This window comes from Papilio polytes, unplaced genomic scaffold (genome assembly GCF_000836215.1).
Source record: "Papilio polytes unplaced genomic scaffold, Ppol_1.0 DF823700.1, whole genome shotgun sequence".
NCBI classification, from domain to species: domain Eukaryota; kingdom Metazoa; phylum Arthropoda; class Insecta; order Lepidoptera; family Papilionidae; genus Papilio; species Papilio polytes.
The window spans coordinates 327,704-349,609 of record NW_013525504.1 but is presented as its reverse complement, the minus strand read 5'-3'; the positions used below and the strand labels follow the sequence as shown (position 1 = coordinate 349,609).

At 36.5% G+C, this 21,906-nt stretch overlaps 1 protein-coding gene across 3 annotated transcripts in view; it reads right to left on the bottom strand.

Moving 5' to 3' along the window:
- Positions 1 to 506: 506 nt before the first annotated feature.
- The window catches only part of LOC106103839 (transcription factor kayak-like), a 37,020-nt gene continuing 15,620 nt past the window's right edge, over positions 507 to 21,906 (bottom strand). For 2 of the 3 annotated variants that reach the window (XM_013283738.1, XM_013283739.1), the window contains exons 2-5: positions 4,664 to 4,838; positions 3,919 to 4,474; positions 3,459 to 3,585; positions 507 to 2,942 (exon numbers count right to left, since the gene is read on the bottom strand). In XM_013283738.1, coding sequence (XP_013139192.1) covers positions 2,739 to 2,942; positions 3,459 to 3,585; positions 3,919 to 4,474; positions 4,664 to 4,838 — 1,062 coding nt within the window. In that variant the 3' untranslated portion in view covers positions 507 to 2,738. Of the gene's footprint in view, positions 2,943 to 3,458; positions 3,586 to 3,918; positions 4,475 to 4,663; positions 4,839 to 6,504; positions 6,922 to 21,906 lie in introns of those variants that run through there. The other variant, XM_013283740.1, reaches the window with a different exon arrangement.

Below are 21,906 nucleotides of genomic sequence, written 5' to 3'. Positions count from 1 at the left end.
CTATTATAATAAAGCTTAAACACACACAATAATTCTTTTTTTAATGAAAAGCTTACTTACATACTTACACTTACTTCACGCTTTAGGCTATATATTTTCACCGCATTAAACTTAGATAAAAACCCTAATGTGGGAAAGGGACCATAAGTTGCTGCCAACATCAAGGAAGCAAGGTTTGTCATGTCATGTCATTTTGACATTGGCTATTGATAACTTGACAAATGTAAACAATACAATAAAATTCTCATAATGTCATGCGGATGAAGCCGCACCGGAACTGGTAGTTTATTTTGCACATTTGCATTTGCAATGTTATGCACTTCTAGAATATTCTATTCTCGATTAAATGTTTTTAAAACCTTGACTACTTTTTCATTTTTTTGTCAATACGGTAAATATTTCTTTGATAACAGATTTACGTAATCTATCATTTTATATTCTTGTTCTTGAATCTTTTTTTAACTAGTTTTTTTCTTATGGGGTGGGAAGTAAAAGAAAACACAAAATTCCGGTGTACATTAACAAATTTATATTTTCTGATTTACATATAATAATTTGACTACAATCAGTTTGTAATTATCGAATAATTCTATCAAATATATTGCTTTGCTTCATGAAAAAATACAAAAGTAGTCTAATCACATTGCTTTATGAAAAAACTTTCTAGAAAAATTACCTCTCTTAATATCTACAATGTTCATATTATGCGTAATACATGAATGTAGGCTGTGATGATCGTTACATACTAGCAAGTCCCGCGGCTCCGTCGATAACTGATATATACTATTTACTAAATAAATACTTTTCTCGACGTAACACCCAATAATACTTCAACGTAATGGCGGCTAAACCTAACTAATATAACGACATAAAATCAATTTTTGGCTTAGATTTTAAATTAAAACTACAATAAAGCACATAGAGTAATAATTTGGTCTAAGTTATGCGTATTATTATAAATGTTAAGTGCCTTAAAAACTAATTATTGCCTTAGTCTACGTATTGTATAATTCATGAATATATTGGTACGAACTAAGACTCATGCCGTACAAATAAATAAAAAACCACAGATTAATGATTGAAAAGAGAGAACAGTAACAATTTAATAAATTTAAAAAACAAAATAAATTATGAAATTGACATTTAATAGAAATAGATAGTTTTCATATAAAAGTACAAATGGGCATGAGTCACAATATCGCTGTCCCTTTCCTACATAGGTGAGCGAATCACTGGACGTATCACATATTACTTACAATTAACAGATACACTACCAGAACCTAAACCAATGGAACGGTAACACTACATCGACATTGAGCTAACTTACATTCAATATATTCAAATTCTTTAAGTAATATTGCTGTTAGTCGAAACATTAACGGTCATATATTAATTCCAAATTCAAAAATCCAAATCATAGAATGTTGTCTCTTTCACACAGAGTCATACAGTTAATGTGTGACGGAGATAACGCTCTACAACCCTGAATAGCTTTTTAAATTTCGATATAGTTTAAATTTTTTTGTTTTTTTTTTAATATGTGTTCCAGAGAGTAAATGGCACCAAGTTTATTATGACAAGATTTTATAGTGTGAGTACATTAAATTTGTGCCGTTAGACAAAAATGTATTTTTTTCGGTAAAAGAGATATTTTACACAACTTATAAATAATCCCTAGTCTAGCCTCGCTAGATTAAGCACAACTCGAAATTAATCCCTGAAATGCTTCAAAAATAAAACTCCGTTTTATTTTTAAATCACAAATATTTCTGCTTTCTGGTATAAAAGTCGATTGTATAAAAAATATTTGCTTTTTATTTCGTATAGAAATATAAAGAGCTCATCAATTGACTTTTGTGGACTGGCAACACTACTCCAGTTACTACATAATAAGGCTAATTTATATATTAAATATAACAAAAGCATAGTGAGCAAGTTATACTTAACTACGGAAGTTCCGTAATGAGACGCGAATAATTTTAAGATTTTTAAATATAGAAACAGTAATAATATATATTGAAGAATATAGAAGTAAAAGACAGGCGTAAAGGATACACGAAGAAAGCGAGGACATAAGATGCGAATATAAAAATAATTTATTAATACACTTTTAATTAAAAATGCTAAAATTAACAACTTTAGATGACGTCATAGTCCCAATCGCTTGAGCCAGCTTCTCCTTGTATGCCATAAAGATACTTACTATAGGTTTCAACTTCCCTGACTAGTATCGACATATATTTTCATCTCTTTCATTGACTTTGAGAAAAACAGAGACAACTGTCAATACACACGGCAGTCGAAGCCCATAAGGTAGTGTTCACATTAAACATACTAGCGGAGGCTATTCCTCGTAGCCAGCGCATTTAGTGTAAACTTTAAATAAATAAGAACAGACATAAGAACTCATTACGCGAACTAAGTTCGATGTGCGCCGGCCGTTACGTCACACGTAGGGCACACTAAGGCACGCTCGTTACAATTAAGCAATAAACCACATCCCGAATAAAAAACCATCTACTTCACATTACCGACCAATAATCGTATTAAAACTATAATACAATAGAAAAATGACATTCTCATAAGATTTATTAATGTGGTAAAAAATCAAAAATAATTGAATTATATAAATTACAAGATACCGATAAAACAAATTACGAGAGCCGTGAATTAGAAGTAGATTGGTTGGTACCGTTCGATGTGAGGGGATTGTGGTCGGTGTGAGCCGCTGCAGGGCGCTACAGGCTGACGAGGCTGCCGTGGTCGGGCGAGGCGAGGTCGGGCGCGGCGCGCTGCTGCTGCGCGCAGGGGTGCGGGTGGGGGTGCACGGGGGTGAGGCCGGTGCCCCCCTCCATCAGGCTGTCGAAGTTAAACGGGATCCCGTTGCTGGGAGTGCTGATCTCGATGCCGGGGATCTTGTTGCCAACTTTGCTGTTGTGTATCTGGAACGACAAACAATAACATAAAAAAATCGCATTTTTTATTAAAAGCGGTCACCTGAATTTGCCGAAATAGCAAAGTGACCGCTGCCCAGATATCGGCAATAACAAATGCGTTATTTACCTTCAATCGACGGAGGAGGGGGGCTTAAAGCAAGAGGATACTTTCTCTAGTAAGAGCATATCACAGTAGTGAGTTCTCTATTATCCTTTCCATATAAAAAAAAATGGGAAGGGAAAGGGAATTATAATAAGGTCATATTTATCTCTATCATGTATACAGCTCTAAATCATCCGATTCTTGTGCAAAGATTGAAAAGTTACTTCTTGTTTAAACAGCTGTAAACTGTTTTTTCATTGTTATTGAATATACCTGCTAGCAAAAAATAATTTAATGGCATATTTCAGGGAACGAATTCGTGGCCTTCATATCAGTTATTTTTGGTTTTTAATAAATGTAAGCAAAATATGAAAGGTGACTGGTAGAGTGTGTTTCTGTTATAAAAAATGAGTGTATACCTGTGCGGGCGTGAGCGTGACTGGCACGTGCAGGAAGTTGGGGCGGGAGGGGCGCGCGGGGGGCGTGTCCAGCGCGCCGCCGCTGCCGCTCGTCACCACCGCGGGGTTCGCCGCCGATAGCATTATCCTGCAACAAACACAACCACAATGTCAACACATATCCATCAATTGGTGTTATAGCTGTTTTACTTCGAGAGGAAAGTTCATTTTAACCCATTTATATGGCCAGATATGGCCCATGTATTGTATTGACATCAAAATGTAACAAAACCGAAAATTTAGATGATTGGATGTTTGTTAGAGTTTGGAGGCTAAACGGCTAAATAGATCTAGATGAAATTTGGTATAGATGTAGGACACAGTCTGGAAGAACACATAGGCTACTCACTTGTTATTTTTATACAACACGGACGGTATCGTCGGCGAAAGCTAGTCAGATCGCAATACAAAATTAACTTACTTTTTATCCGCCATCGGAGATGTGAAAATGTCGTTATCCAGTCCGAGGACCGGATCCACGGTGGGGTCCATAACCTCCACTTTGACGCGCACACCGTCTTCAGGGGCCTCGGGGTACACGTAGGGGTCCTGGAAGGGCTTGACGTCGGGCGGGCTGGTGGAGCGCTTGTTAAGTCTACATGACTGAAGGTGGTTCTGCAGCAGCGCCTGTAGATGCTCGCGGTCGTCGTTCAGCTTGCGTAGCTCATCCTGCAACATGCTCTTCTTTTCCTCGAGCTTTTCTGTTTCCTCCTGCAGCTCGTTGGTGTGGTCGAGGCGTCGCTTGCGGCAGCGCGCGGCGGCCATCTTGTTGCGCTCGCGGCGGATCTTGCGGCGCTCCTCCTCCTCTGGTGAGAGGTCTTGAGGAGTCTTGGTGGGCCGGCGGCCGCCCATGTTGCGGCGCTTGGGCGCGGGCAGGCCGGGGCTGCTGCTGCCGTCGCTGGCGGAGAGCGGGCCCGGCGACACGTGCAGCGCGGTCGTCGGGCCCGACTCACAGTACCCCGCCGTATTCAGGATGCCTATAATGCATAACATTCGTTTGTTAAAAAAAAACTTTATATGTACATAATTTTTTTATTGTTATGGTAGGGTTAGCTTTTGTCTATGTTACAAAAAATCCGAATTAAATTCAATAAATCATGCGTTTATGTTAAAATAATAAACTTCAAATTTAATGATATTTAGTATCCGAGGGTTGTTGTACTGACCGTAGTTGTTGGCGTGCGTGACGGATGGTGGCACGAAGCCTGCGTGGTTGGCCTGGTCGCCGCGGAAGTTGGTCAGCTCGATGTATGTCTGCTCGAAGTTCCGCAGCTGGGTGGGCGTGATGGTCGCCGTCGTGCGGGTCGGGACCCCCGACTGGAGGCCCTCGAGGTTCGCCAACTGAAATTAACAATATCAAATATTAACTATCAAACATTTACTATAATTTACGATTAAAACTATTTTATGTAAATAAGTGATAAGGACATTATTATGAAAATATATTTAGAATACTGATGACTGAATATTGAAAACCTTTTAAACTCTTATTTTGACCTACATCTAATACGAACCTATTGTGACATTTGAAAAGCTAATGGTAATTTAATATGTTTCTTTGGTTCAAAAATTAATAAAATTTAATGACAAACATTTTATTTGAAACGTGTTATATTGTGTGACCGTATTGCGCAACATTGTTTATTTTTTATTTGTTATCTTGTTTAATTTGCTTCCACATACCATTCGCGTTTTATCAGAGCATTATTTATATACAAACAACAATAACAACATGCAAATTTTATATGAATAAATTTCGCAGCTTCACGTTTGTATACGAGATAAGCAGAATCGCAGAAGATATGTTTTTCTGCTTTGAATATTCTTTCAAACTACTGGTTGCTTTTCCTATTAAGTGTAGTAATAAATACTTGTTTTTAAAACGATTTTTTATTTGTTAATTCCTGAATATTTTTAGGATAAGCTTATACACTAATTTAAATACCATTCACATAAAAAAACCTTATAGAATGAAAATATTTAGTTTCAGGAAGAAAATTAAGAACGTTAATGTCTCGTAAAATTAATAGTAATAATAAAGAATTTTGATTATTTTAAGACTTGAAAACAAACGATGTTTACAGTGAAGGGAAGGAAATATTACCATACATCACAGTTCTGGGCACGGTTATCTCAACACAAGACAGTCGAGGGCCAGCGACGTAATAATGTTAAAAGCTTTCAAATAAATCTTTCAACTCGTCTCATTTAAAATAGATAAAACAAACAAGTAGCCACTAACACCCACTATACTTGTAAAGATAAGTTATACTTCCCCGTACTTAAAAACGAAGCAATCATTAGAAAATGTTCGCATGATGATATTTTGTTCCTTTAGGTCAGTTTGTAGTGTGTTTTGTTTTTGTGATCGCTAGACAATACGTATCAAGTGAGCTTTGTTTGTGTACTTTACGCGCGTTATGGGCCTGCGTTTATTACATTACGTTACTAATACTTTTTCGCTAATTTTCGTGCTAGATTTCGAATCTCAATGTAGAATTGGAATAGTGTATACCTTGGCAATAACTAGTAATCGCCTGATGACTGAGTCTTTTCTAATGCCAATTGAAATAAATTAAGACACGAGGATACTGTGCATCTCTTGAGAAAACGAGTTTCAGCGATTAGCCTATATTAAAGTGTGGTAAAAATCTGTTTTGAACTAAATATTCTGTTCTGTCAACGCTTAATATTTCACGCATTCTCATACGTTAATTACAATTCAGGTGAGCAAGTGAACACCTCACTAAAGTGGCAAACTGGCCTATTTCCACAATTGTTACCACTTGTGAGGGGATTGGGTTATGAGCATCAAATAAACACTACAGTCTGAAGTATACGTAATTTAGTCTTCCTTATTACAATCCCGATCTTTGATGCACTATTTTAGTTTGCCTCAAATTACGTGTTTTGCTTGTAACTTTTATTATTTTCCGGGAAAGTGTTAAGTTTTGGCGAGTGCTCGCAGTGCAGGGGTGCACGTGGTGTTGCGGGGCGAGGGTCGTACCTGCTGGCACCAGAGCTCGGTGGCCAGGATGTTGGCGAACTCCAGCGGGTCGATGTTCTGCATCCCGGAGTCGGCTCGCACGGACACGTTTATAATTAGACGCTTACTCTATTGTGTTGCGCTTTTTGCGACGCGACACCTTCGTGCGGTTCGAGTTAGTTAGTCGATTTGTTCGTTATAAGCCGCCCTCGCAAAGTTTCGATGCGCGGTGTGAATCGATCCGGCGCTGCGCTAGAGTTTCGATAGTACTTTAATCGCAATTGATATCGATATTCGGGAATTGATTAGGGTTTTGCGTTGCGTTGCGTAGGGTCGGGATCGTCGCGATAGTTTCGCGGAGTGCGGTTCGTTCGTTCGTTGCGCGCGCGTACGGCGGCTGGCCGCGGCGGATCGCGCGCTACTGCCGCGCCTCGCCTCTCGCCGCTCGCGCCCGAAACGTTCGCCCACGAGCGTCGTCGAATCATATATTTATAGAACGCTCCTCTAACTCCGGAAATATTTCGCATCATTTCGCATCGTACACCACAGGTTATCTTAGATAAACCGACGCCCGAAACAAGGCTGTGATCGCCGCCTTATCAGTCAACGTCAGTCACCGACTTACGCGAGTTTCCGATACTATGAAAAGCGCACGACTTGTGAGATGCAAAGTATATGACGTTAATTTCACAATAAATGTAAATTTTCCTCCTTTTTTGATTACATAATACAAAGCTAAGATAAAATGGTGTCAGACAGCACTTTGGTAGCGAGGTGGGCGGGAGGCTCGGCTGGACCTTGCGGCAAGGTCGCCGCGGCACGTCGTATGTAGGCGAAGCTCCTTCCACTATGCCCATACATGGCGTCAACTATTAAAAATTTCTTCAATTCTGTCATAACTTGAAATATTAATCTTGTATCCTTGTAAATCTTGTATAATATAAATTATACAAGATTTACTTGTACCTTTCCTCAGTTGGAGATCTCTATGGCCATAATAAGTGTGTAATTGTAGCCAGGGGGCATACCACGTTAATTGCAGTTAATTATGCTATGTACGAGCCCTTATATGAAACGCGATGAAGCTGCGATCTTAGTTGTATTGGAAGGTGCGTTTCCATTGAGCAATTAGGAGAAAAATATTCTTACCATACGTGACAGTGAAGGTCGAATATTTAGCTAATTTACTTCAACTAATTAGACTGCTTACTAAATGCATCCTTCAGTGAAAACCCAGGGTAACATCGGTGCATCCTGATGCTTCCCACGTGCATTGCAGGACAAGGATTGATTTTGCCGGCCACAATTACCGGCTCAATCATATTCCTACGCTCATTGCGGGACAAAGCGCGCCGGAAGCCGGCCGGTCAATTACCACAATTGCTTAAATGAAATTCGTCTCAACCCGACGCTCGCCCGCACCGCACACACTAATTGGTCACGGTGCTTACCTAGCAATTAACTAAACCTTATTTATTAACGCATTCCTTATGGTTATCTTTAATTAATGGGCCAACAGTGGTGAAATGCTACGCCGGAATCTGAAATATAATTTACTGTGTACAGTAACTGGAATCGTCACTTCAAAGTGTATCTAGCATTTGTTTAAAAGAGAAGGGAGTCATTTTTAAAAAATGATTTTAATATTTACAATACAAATAGATAGATATAGAACTTAAATAGGTATCTAATAAGTTTTTCGTAGCAATTAAAATGTACGATGATTGGTATATCTACGTGACTGGAGTACTGCGATGGCCGCACATACTGTACGGGACGCGGCTTCCATTCTTTGAATTCTAATGTGGATTGAACTGTTTATGAACGATAATCTAAAACGCATTGACAGCTTAACTCATAAATTGTAATAAATCTCCAACTTTGTACTCATTTAAGTGGTACACTAAGGGAAACATTTAGCACGAGAACACACACTAAGTGACTGTATAGAACTGCAATACGAATTTCATTAAAAAATTAAAAATATTTTATGGGCATAGCAAGAAATTATTCAATTAAGCATGTTTCATTGAACATCTGAACACTAAATTATCTATGTTGTAACAATGGACACGCGGTCTAGAAGAGTTATCCGACATGATATCATCACTATATGTAGTCGTGACGTCGCGCTTGAGGTAGGCGCCGGGCCATAATGGAAACGCACTTGACGTAAAAAAACATAAATTTCATATATAAAAATATTCACTACATAAAAATTGTCTATGTACAATGAAGTTCAACTATGATGCGGATTCAATAATTGCTATTTTTTGCCCAAAGGCTTAATGTTCTGTATAGTAAAAATATTTTCAATTAAAATATTTATATTAAAATACTGTTATTACATTATAAATATTAAATCTATGTACGTATAGGTATGAAATACGTCAGACAGATAAGAGTAGCCGTTATCCGCACGTGGCCATACCTATACCCAATGCTGTTATCTAAGGGAGCATGGACTCGACTACATCGCGTGTATTGTATAGACAGAACTGTTAAATAAAATTATTACCTAGCATACATTATCATGTTATTATAATCTTTTACATACTTCCTTTACAATTTCTGATTAAAATTAAGGAAGCAGGTAAATTTTAAAGAGCAAAGTTCATTTTATTTGGAATCTTACCCAACAATTATCTTAGCTTCATTTGTTATAAAAAAACTAGACATCATTAGACACTCCATGCTTTTGTGTTTTGTTTTTAAATAACACAGGAATGTCATTATTACGTCGTTAGTGGGTTACAGAGGGTCTATCACGAACATTTGTGTGCGAGTTGCAAGAATGTAGTCGTAGCGTAATCGAAAAAAAGTATGAGGTTTGTTTGTTTGTGTGTTATACAATGTGTGTCGTGTGTCGATGACGTTGCGAAAACGTTCTCACGAATATTCGTGATAACCACTCCGGTCCACTAGTAGTAGGTACAACAAAATGTTTAATTTGGTACAACAGCGTTTATCGCACGACGTATTTTCCTCTCTGGCATGCGAGGTTATGTGTTCGTTAGTACACCGAACCGTGTTGTTTTCCTCAAAAACGGTGCAACTTGTCGCTAGATTTGGAGAATTCATCGTGACGTTTTATTTTTCCTGGAAATGCAGGAACGAAATCAAATACAAAAAAACACGTATGTTAGTTCTATGAGTTTTTTTCGGTATATTGGATTTTTAGACTACCAAAACACTAAGAAGTAAGAACATAATTTGCTGCGCGCGCGGTCAAGTGCGAAGTTGAACGAAATAAAGTAAACATGTTGTCTTCGTAATCACCATGACTTTCGATAAAGATGGACTTGTCCTTATTGTGATCAAAAATTTCCATTTTATGAAATGAATTTCAACAGAGGCAAAATACAGTCTCAAATAATCCTGTGTACGGTACAGTCGTACTTACTTAATGGCAGTAGGAATACGAACAACTTCCATACAATCAGAATACTAAAAGTATTTATTAACTTTTATAAGACGATTTTGTTCATTTTGAAAAATAACCAATAATAATCAGAAAATCGAGAAATAAGTTACGTAATATTATGAAAGTTTTTACCGTTTCCTTACTCTTCGTATAAGTTTATTGCATTTCCCGCGCACCCAAGGTCAGTTTAAAACAAAGGTTGCCTTTGTAGCGGTCTCGCAAAGAACTTATTATATCACCAGTCCTATGAATTGAGGTCTGTACCGCGTAGAAATTAATAAATACAGCGTGATATAGAAAGGTCTGTCTCGAGCACGGCACTGTACGTTGCGTAGTGCGTACTACGAGCACGTGGCCGCCGCGTGACCGACCAGGTGGGACCCGCCCACCCCGGTACTGTCACACCGAACACACATAATAACTAAATCTTTTCTTATAATAACATTAATTTTTATGACTAAATAAGTTGATGATGAATTATTAATTCGATTGACAGGAAATTAACTGTTGCAAAACAATAGTTTGTATATAACTAAATAACAATAAAAGCGGAAACTGAATAACTAAATTATAAACACTCGGGAAAAGCGACCAAAACTACATAAATGGTTATGACAAAGGGAAAAACCTCTAAAAATGCAATCATAAATTTACATATAAAATAAATTGGAGAAATACAACTTCAATATATTTTAAATATAAGGATATGACCATAAAACAATTAAATAGGAGTCAAAGAACGGGACATATGTGGGCACGTGGAATAAGGCCAACGGCCGGCGACTGAACGCATCCGAAAGGGTATTAGCAAGGGAGGAGTGGCGCCTAATGACAGACGATAACCAGCTGCATAAGAACGTAGGCGAACGGGAGTTAAAATATTAACTAATGCCCGGTTTCCCAGCTAAGTTAAACCATTAATTAGTGTTATTGTTTCGATAAATTCATGAAATGCGTTTCTCAAATACGTAAATTGTGTTTTACTCTGTTGAAACATCAACCTAAAAATGAATCGCTAGATATTGGTAAATTAAGTGGAAACATCAGAAACGCAGCATAAGTGCATATAAAATATCAAGTATAGAAGTAATAGAATGATTAAATTTAATGAAGAAATGAGTACAAGTAAAGATCCTGGTAAGCAATTATTTGAGACTAAATCGTTATTCATCGACCTCTAAACTCAGTATAGAGCATTTATAATATTATTATGATAACTCAGACTGAATGCGAAAGTGTAGATGGATGGATGGATAGATGGATGTTTGTTAGAGTTTGTAGCCTAAACGGCTGAACGGATTTCGATGAAATTTGGTATAGATGTAGAGGACAGTCTGGAAGAACACAAGGCTACTTACTTTTGTTTTTTTTTTTTAATTCTGCGCGGACGCCTTTTTTAAAAGCTAGGATTTAACTCAGAATCTTAACATAGTAAAGTAAATTACGTATAGCAAATGATTGTTTAATTAATATATTCCTTTTTATGGTCCAAGTAATTAACTTCTTAAGTATATGTTAAATAGCAAAGAAGGAAAACGAAGTACTCCGATATAATGGAAATAACTCGTTAACTTGCAGACATGTCCGTTGAAATGTTAAGTAACGTTAAAGTTAAAACATTTTTACAGTTAACTTAATGATTGGCTATTGTGGATTGTTTACAAAGGCAATTATAGCAATGACGTTACTAGTGTTACTAATATTCATAAATCATACTTCATATGAATATTATAAATGCGAAAGTTTTGATGGATGGATGGATGTTTGTTAGAGTTTGAAACCTAAACGACTAAAAGGATTTGGATGAAATTTGGTATAGATGCAAAGGATAGTCTGGAAGAGCACATAGGCTGCTCAGTTTTGTTTTTTTAATCCCACGCAGACGAAGTCACGGGCGAAAGCTAGTATACAATACAGTTCAAATTTCAACATTTTATCATGTCATACATAAAAATTCCCTTTTTCCTATTCTGCAAAGACTCCTGGTTTATTGCCGTAAAAAGATCAGCTATTTGTATCTTTAAAACTGACGCTATAAAATAATGGATACTTTGAGAGGGTCAATATATTTTCAAACATACGGTATTGAAATCTTGTTTATACTTTGACTTTAATAACACTTGTATATCAATGTGAGATACAACAGATCTTCAAACAGAGGCTGCATAGAATCGGTTCAAGGAATCCTTTAAACTGAAGCAACGCTGTTAGTGTTTGCAATTAGCGTTCAGTTAATGAGCCGCGCACCACAGATATAACGTACATATGCACAGCCAAATAAGAAATACAAACTGTAAGCTTTATGTTTAAAGAAACAAACAAATTATCTGTACTATCTATACTAATAAAGCGTAATCACACACTATTTTGTGGCGTAGGATGTCAGCAATCACAGCATATTTTTGAATAATACTATTTTCAATAAAAAGCACACACTTACGACACATTTTATGCTATGTTTTCACGCTTTTAAACTGGGGGATAAATAGATTTGAAAAAATCTTTCATATGGGAAAGGGACCATAAACTACAAGCTGCTAGTCTGATTATACGGAAGCTTTATATTCATTACTGCTACATTAGACACTCAACTTATTTTAGTATAAGTAAACTACAATAGCTATCCTTTTTTTTATTTGTATGGCAGTATTTTAATAGTTTTCGTCTCATTTCCCTGTCATCCATGATATATCAATTATTGCCATGTTAAACATCTCAACTTTAATGCAATATGCATGCATAAATAACTGGCAATGCAATTAACATTGAGAATAAAATGTAAATGATTTAGTTTCGGTGCAAGACATGCATGACGGCGGGCCGACAGCAGGCGGCGGCGGGTCGGCGGTGGGTCGGCGGCGGGTGGCGCGACAGTGACCGTCGCTTGGCGAATAATAAAACAAATCGACGCCTGGCACACGTCCAACCACCATTCCCTTAACCTTATATTGTCAATTTTAAAGTTATGATTATAACAGAAACTTTTAAAAAAGGTATAAGGTAGCGACGATTACAAATAAAACCCTATGATGAATCCGACTGTCATTATTATACAAAAGGAACAAGAAACTTCAATAAATTACTTTATTGTTATTGTCAATCAATTACATTTCACAATTACACTACATCCTAAATCGTTTAGATGTTTTTGATTTAATACTTTACGAACTAAACAATGGTCAAGTTAATTGTTTCTTGAATTTGTTTTAATTAAATATTCAACGAAATTATTAATTTTCAACAATGCCAAGTTCTAAGAAAAGGTAAAGCCTTTTCCCCTTGCCATTATAAAGGAAAGTGAAAATCAGTATGTAGAACGAAAATGAAATTTCTTTGAATGGCACGCGATCGATGCATTCTCATTTGCCCGCACCCTAATGTTATTCACCTGTCTTTGAAAGGGTTGAAGGTTTTACATACCGTTTGATCAATATTTAACATATCTTTTATAGAGTAAAAAGAGGTGTTTTAAATCTTCGTTAATCTTGTTGAAAAATTAATTCCTATACAATTTTTTTATTTTAATTCACCAATTATATTAGCATAAATGTCATGTGACACTGTCCTAATGAATCTCTTATTTATAAATTAAAAATAAACGGCAAAGTTTTACTTGTTACACTAATAAATGATATAATATTAAATAATGAATATAATTCATTCAAAACACTGAAGTTCGGGCCGTTCGTAAAACCCGACCTTGATTTTCATGAAAAACGCACAGCTCATTTCTAGGAAAACCCGCGTGAGTCATACGGTCGGCTCTATCGCGGGTCACTACGCGTATTCGACGGACTCGATTCAAAAACTCGATTGCGCGAATGATTCACGCCTCTATGAGTCATCGAGTGAAAACGCCGCTCATACGACACTAGTTAAGACATATTCCATTTCGTACGCATAGGCACGCTAAAAAATCTATAAACAATGTAATATATTTAAATATACAGAAAGAGTATATTAATTTATTACTGCACCTGTAAGCGAAGTACTTAATAAAATAAAAATCTTTAAAACTTTACAATGCATTTTTTATTGCATTGAAATTTTTAAGTAAAAAATAAATCGAAGTTTACTGTGTCTTTATTTTTTAACAGGTAAAGTATTATTTAAAGTAATATGTATAGTAAAATGTTTTTCATTTTATTTGATTGAAAGTACGAAAATTATGAAACTTACATTGTTGTAAAACGCCTTTGTTAACATAAAATATAATCTTAAGTGTACAAGCTAACTAGACATCTGAAGGCTAACAACAAGGAAGTGAAGTGAGAAAACTGGAAAAACTGGCACGAACACGGAAAGCAGGCAAAAAGTCGATTTAGGACAATATTTTCAACAATGATCTAGGCACTATTTATATCAAGCTTGCGTTGTTTGCGTATTTATGCTACGAGTAGGTTATCTCGTTGCGGGATGCTTTGGCGCCATTCGGAGGACCGGATATCGTCCGGAAATGGCGGGCATTCCGCGCGGCGCCAGCGACCGCAAACTTCACCGAAATAAAAAAGTATAACGCGTTTTTTTTTTCTTTCAACAGTTTTTTACAACCAGTCAGTTGCAATACAATTATGTTTAATGAATAGTAATGAATAGTTCTTAGCATTCAAACAGTAATGTATGGCAATGTAGGCACAAATGGTTTCCTTGACAACTTCACTCCGGATGAATACCTATTTTAGTGCGATAATAATGCGAGATACATACTTCTTTTGCATGGTTTTGTTTATTATACAAGTATTGCTTCGTTTATGAATGGTTTAATACTATTACATTTGCGTTACATTTGTCTATTGTCTCAACAACAAATAAAAAAAAAATCTATTTATCTAGCAACGATCTAGAATTTCGCTGCATCTTAGAAATAATACTAATATTCTTGTAAACTTATTTTAAATATATTTTTAAAAATATTAACATTACAAATATACTACATATGTTAATTTAATTGGAAAATGTTTGGTAATTAACACCAAAACAAGTTTATAAAGATTTAATGCATAAAGGGCATAACAGGTTATCTGTTACCGAGAAGTGTTTTAAATCGGCATATTATTGTTCCAACGATAAGCGACAGCTGCGCGATCGTTGAACAAAGACCGTATAATCCTAACACATTGAAATGTTACGCGAATCACATTCGTGTGCCAACAAATCGCAGTCTCTCTAACGGGGTACGGTTACAGCTTGCGTATGCGCATTATCTCGAAATAATTAATTAGAAGTCTGTGTCGCAATTGAAAAATCGCCATATATACTCGATAATAACACAGTCTTATGTATATACAATACTATACAAAATGCTTTGTCGACTATAACAAAATTATATCAACACAAAGTACTAATATGATTAGTACGCATTTTCTTTGTTTACAGTCGGTGTTTACATTTTAAGCAGAAGTAAAATAGACTACATTTATTAGAATCCACCTGGTGTATTATAGTTTTATTATGAACACTAGACTTTTTGAAACCTGCTTCTAAGAATCGTCGTGGATTACCTTAATCTACAGCGGTTTGTATTACAAAAATAACTTGTATGCAATATATTTTTAATCTTTACCACTTCCATTGCCTTTTTTCCTTTTTCAAACAGATCGTCGGGGCAAAGACACTTTGTAGTCGGTACAGTACCCCGTCTTGTTTTATTTAATTTTTTAATTGCGTCGCCCACATAACAAGGCAAAGCGTGCTCCTTCCGTTTCTTACGACCACTTTAGACTTTCGCTGTAATTATAAAATTCTTCTGTGTAATGAGTTAACATTTCATATAAATAACTATTTTATATGGTAAACGACTATCTAATGATGTTAAATTGACAATAAAACTTAATAAAGCAAATGAACTGAAATACGTTAAAGACGAACTAGTTTTAATATGTATAGAAACTCTTTTGTAACAAAATAATTATAACATATTAATGCAAAACATTATTTCATACTTTATCATATTAACAAGGTTAACAATACGCAGTAATTGAACGCTTATATCAGCTCATTCGATTGTTCCGTTTTAAAATAAAGCAAGGAAAACAATGTTCCCGGCAATGGATACCTACGCTTAGCGAGTGACAGAGCAATCGAAAACATTTAGAGTTACACCAATGTTTCTATTGTATTGAAAAATTCCTACGCATTAAAAGCTCTTTAACAATCCTATCAAAATTAAGTGCAACTAGATATATTATAAAGTAACACACTTTTAAGGGTACTGTTTGTAATAATAATAGCATAGGCTAGCACTAAATATTGACGCAATTATTATAATGTTACGAGACTTTTTCTATAACGTATCTGAATTCATGTTCGACCTAACAACGTATGTCAAGCCGCGGTCGAGGTCAAGGTAAGCCAAGGGTTCACAGAATTATGCTCTAGTTAAAGATAAATAATACAATAGACAAAATAAACATGAATGTTCTAACGAACTATTGTGCTTACAAGGTCATAACAGTAATTTTATAGAATGAAATTATTTTCACAAAACTATGGTGATTTAGTTATGAAAATTAAATAAGAAACAATCTAAAACAATTGTTATAACCAATCAACAAATAGAAACCTTTTCTCTGCCTTATTTACATGATATTGCATTAGTATACTGACACTGGACTTCACACTTGCGTATCCCCGAACATAGTTGCCCTTTATGTTCCAACACAAATGCGTAAATTACGCAGTACACATACAGTAAAGAGCGTTATGCTAGTTTCACACGAGAGAGGTACAGTAAGGCAGAACAGTGCGATAGTGTCGAAACAGAACACTATTGTTTAACAGTGGAGTTCAAACAATAGCAATACTGCACTGGATCTGTCCTCGTGTGAAACTCAGTGCGACGCAGACGAGCGACGAACGGACAGACAAAGGCTTTGTGCTCGACCGTGCTTATGCAAATTTCTTTTGAGGTACGCTACGGGCTTCCATAGCGGGCCGTGTATTTTATTGCTTGTAATATTTTTTCGAGCGAACACAATCAAGTTGACCGCCGATTGCCTTCGTAATGTGACGATGTCACAGTTTTACGACTCACTTCGAGAGCATTTACCTCGCAAATGTTTAATGACATGAATATTAAGTTATTATCCATATGCAAGAATTAATTTTATAAATAATTAATAAATACTTAAATAATATGATCTTAGATACATATTTACATGACTATAACAAAAAAGCCTTCATTTTACAATTTATAAGACTATCAAATTTGGGTCTGTATTTTCCAAGTTTACTCATTACAAACAAACTTATCTTTCCTCTTGATAGTATGTATTGTTTGAGCCTTTTTATTATTGTTAATAAAATCCATTAACGTTTTCATTAAATATTTCTATTATTGAAATTTTGAAAAACATTTTTTTTTTATAAATTTCATTTAGGTGAATGTATACGGTCCTTTATTACGTTGCGCGGGCGCGGCCTAAAGTACCGATTTATCGTGTACGCGAGAGGCCGCCCCAGCGACCCTGGCACCGACAAGCACCACCAGATAATTCTACCTAGTGACGTCACACGCCGTCTGCCTCGAGGATAAATCGAGTTTTTCCTTCGACATTACACAAACAGTAGTAATCTATTTTATTCATATGTATTTACGATACTATTGCATCAGCAATATTATATCATGTGTCTTATAAAACTGCCAGACTTAGAGTCGTTTAATTATGACCAAGGGAGTCCCTTAGCGTAGATTTAATTTTATAAATCTAATTCAAGGACACATCCTCAGGCAGGGTACATAGCCACTGTATCTGAATATGGCAGTAAGTTCAGAGATAGATTTTTCTTCGTTTTTTAAAGTTAATTGCATTTGTCTTGGACCTTTCACAGTAAATTAAGTACAAAGACTTCATAAACGAAGGAATCCTAATTAAAAATAATTAAATAATAACTAAATATACTATAACATTCGATGCTTAGTAAAAGGCGTACGAGAGTTGATAAGAAACTTTTCAAATTCCGCGAGGGCGGAGTCCGGCTGTCGGCTTATCGTCGACTGATAAAGGTATCCGAATTGCCCGACCATGTCGCGCTATCGCCCTTCCACGAACTCCTCAACAAACACGTGCACTTATCGCGAAACGTTTCACAATCACAGCTCTTAACTACGCTCTACACTTCTTGTGCCGTTAACAAACTTTTACCTTACTATAATTTACCTTCTATCTACTTACTTGATTTCCTTGTTTTATTCATATAATAATGTTGAATTCGTATGCCACGCTTATTCCCATACTAATTTAATTGTTACATAGACAATCTTTAAGTGTAGATTTTTCAGACTACAACTCTAAAAATGCTCCTTAGTGACTATTTTTAATCGTTTAATGTATAATACTTTAAAACAAAAACAATGAGGTGGGCGCATTAAATCATGAACGGCGTAGTTCGTAAAGGACTGATAACTAGTATGGTATAATTGGCGTCAATTTGGCATAAAGCCCAAGGATCGTGGGGCGTACGACGCGAGTATAAAGATATCCAAGCTAAATCGCCCGCACAGACTGCAACAGGATTTATGTACGTTTTTGAAAAAAAACTAGACATCCGTAGTGATTTTATATGGACTTACTGAAACTTAATATCTATACAATAACTAGATTCTTATTATAAAGTGTTTAGATAACTTCTTTATTTATATAATATTCAAAATAATATTATTATTTATGTGATTGCGCATAAACAGAGCAATCATTTTTCGATTTTTAAGTAATAGTGCACATGACATTTAAGTCGAAAGAGCTTTTTCGTATGTTGCCAACGCGTGCAGGTAATTTCGCAAAAATTATATTCGATAGACGAGATTGCGTCCATAAACTTGTTTCTTTTTACTGTTTTCATGAAGAGCCCCAACACGTTTAACGCACCTTGAATAATAAAACCTTCGTGTACAATTTATATGCATTTATGGAATTGTTAACAGGACACAGCGTCTAGCCGATTGAATCAAAATAAAAAAGAAAACAATATAGAGATTTATGCATACGATATGCTCGCTAGAATATATTCAATTGTTGTACACAAATGTACTTCAGACGACAACTTGGACACTTTTGGCAGCAATTCAACCTTTACTAAATTTATTTCAAATGTTTTTGTGGTTAACAAACTAAAATGTATATAACATTATTGTCACTAAAAACTATGTAATATTTTATAGCTTTAAAACTGAATATTAATTTGCCACCAAAAACGTTTCCATCAAAGTGCAAAAAATATTATAATAGAAAATCTGGTTGACCATTTCTTTAACAGTAGCGAAATTTTTAGGTAAAACCTTACTTCTTTCTCAAGAATTTCAAATGACGTCATTAAAATTGATAAGAATTGCGTCTTAGATTCCTGTTTACATAGATATTGTGGCACGTTACTGGAAGTGCCCTTACCGGGAATTTTCGAAATGGCCGTTATCACTGTATACACAGGGCATTAGCGCACTTGAAAGCAATTGTTTATTGTACAGGTCCGGTCTTGCCGCGTTTTGCTTTTAATCTTATCGCTGTGATTATCACCCGATAGTAGGCAAGGACTATCTACGCATAGACATTTAAAACGAACATTTATAATTTTTAAACTAATTTCTTTTTTATTATTCCACTAGTCATTTTTTAGTGGCCAAGATGCAACTTAATGTAAATTTAGTGACACTACGACTGTTTAAGAAACCATTAGTTAAACAATTTTGTAGCAGATATGCTCTAAGAAGTTTTACTTAATACGGATAAAAATAAATCTTGTTGTAATGAACTGACCTGACCCATGAATTGTCTTCTGGCCACACTATTTATCTTCTATACCACTATAATTAGACATCCCAGGTGTTACAAATCTCGGTGGCTAGTTTAACATACACAGGCCAAGTCACGGTGGTTAAATTTAGCGCTACTATTCTTAGATACAGAATTTTAGAGTACTCAGGCCAGAAATAGCCGAGCGTAGATAACGGACCAGCGCAATACAATGTGCAGACATTATAGTATGCACTGATTAACTTAGATTTTACAAAAATTACACTCATCTTATAAGAGTACATTTAGATGTTTTAAGTAAAAATTAATAAGATAATATTTTAACCGATTATAATAGATTTGTAGTATTAAGAGCTATGGTGCGACATGAGAAACAAAACGTGTATACGAGTAATTGACCTAGTTTGTACAAAGAAATAAATTGGCAAGGGTTGTTTAACAGAATATCTTTAAAGGGTAACGCGCGAACAACACGGCTCGACAAGCGACCGGCTCTCTGGTTCCAATTTGTATTGAAGATGGATGCGTGACGAGCCGAGAGCCGAGAGCTCATCCATCGGCTTAGCGCGGCAATTAGAGGCACGCTCGAGGCCCGCGGTGGGCACAATGGCGATGCAAATAATCGCGATTATGGCAACGTTGACGCCGGCCGCCGGGGTTCGTTCAACTGACCGCGAGCGATGACACGGCGCGCGCGCAGCGTCGCCGTCGCGGCGCCCCAACCTCTCATCACATCATAATACTATCTCATCAACTAAGATCGGTCTTTACACAGCTTACAAATTTTAAAAGCTTCATCATAAAAAAACAGTTTGATATAACTTATTATGTTACTTACCAACTGCTCCCGCAATCACTGCAAGTGGCAATCCAATTTTTAGCACACAACACAAACAATCCTCTTTGAACTTTAACAAAAAAACTAACTTGTCGAAACTTGTCACGGCGCACGAGACGCGTGCGCGCGGCAAAAACAACAGCCAGATGTCTGGAAAACCCCTAGAGCTCTCGGGGCAGAGGACGTATGTAAATATTATGGCACGGCCGGACAAAGGTTTCGGTCGTGGAGCCGGTGCGTGCGGAGCGAGCGCGCGGCCGGCGGCGGAACGTGGAGTGAGGCTCGCGCGCGGCCCCGCCGCCGGCTGATAAGCCTGGCGCGACGCCCCCCGGCGACGCCTACGCCCCCACCCGGCGCCGGTGCAGCCCGACACCCCGGCACCCGACGCCAGACGGCCCGCATTATGCACCACACCTACGCAATTTCACAATGCACCGGAATCGACTTTCGAAGTGTCCTTAAAAGACGAGGAAATTTTATTACAAAACGAAACCGGCACAGATACACAATGGGGCGGAGTGTGGCCTTTTTAGCGGGCGCCTAATTGGGGCGCGCGAAGTACGTCTGAAACTCAATATGCAACGCGATCCGCTGGCTGCATAAACAGAATAATTGAATTAGTGCGACCGCGTCAGGCACGACCAGCGGCATGCCCACCTATGAAGCTGCACTTACCAAACCTATAGCAAACCTTATACACCTATTACACTACGGCCTTACAACCACTCAACTGAAACTTCAAAAGATCTTTAAATAAGATATTCCCACATTAATCTGCTATTTGTCAAGTACACTCGTAAACTTACTTTATCCTTATTTTGGTCAGTAAAAACATAGACACATAGCTATTGATGAGTACCAAAAAGAAAAAATAAAGTTCTAAGCTTGAACTACAGAGTAAATATTTTATAGACTATTAAATTGAAACTGTACATAACAGCCTATCAAAAGTTGTGCGTCATAAGCTTGAAATAACTTTATCCCCTTTTAGTTGCCACATAAACAAATATTTAACCATAAAACCTCATTATCCGTATAAACATATGGGGAAATTATAATTACAAAGATTTTAGCTACATCCAACATCGTTATAACAAGGAAAACATACTTTAATTTGTGTTATAGTATTAACTTTGACTCTTTTAAGACTGATTTCAAGTACATTAACATGAAAGTCACCCTTAAATTCACACACACGGTATCCAATTTTAAAAGTAAAACTTAAGCTACCATAAATATAACAAAACACGCTCAAGATCCAACCATTGTAAAGAAAACCAAAACAAACTGAACTAGGTCTACAAGAGGGAGAGGCAATGAGGAAAATCATAACACTGAGGAAAGGTTCATATTCGTTACTATAAAAAACGTATCAGAGTTGAAATATAAACAACAAGGACTGCACTAAGGGA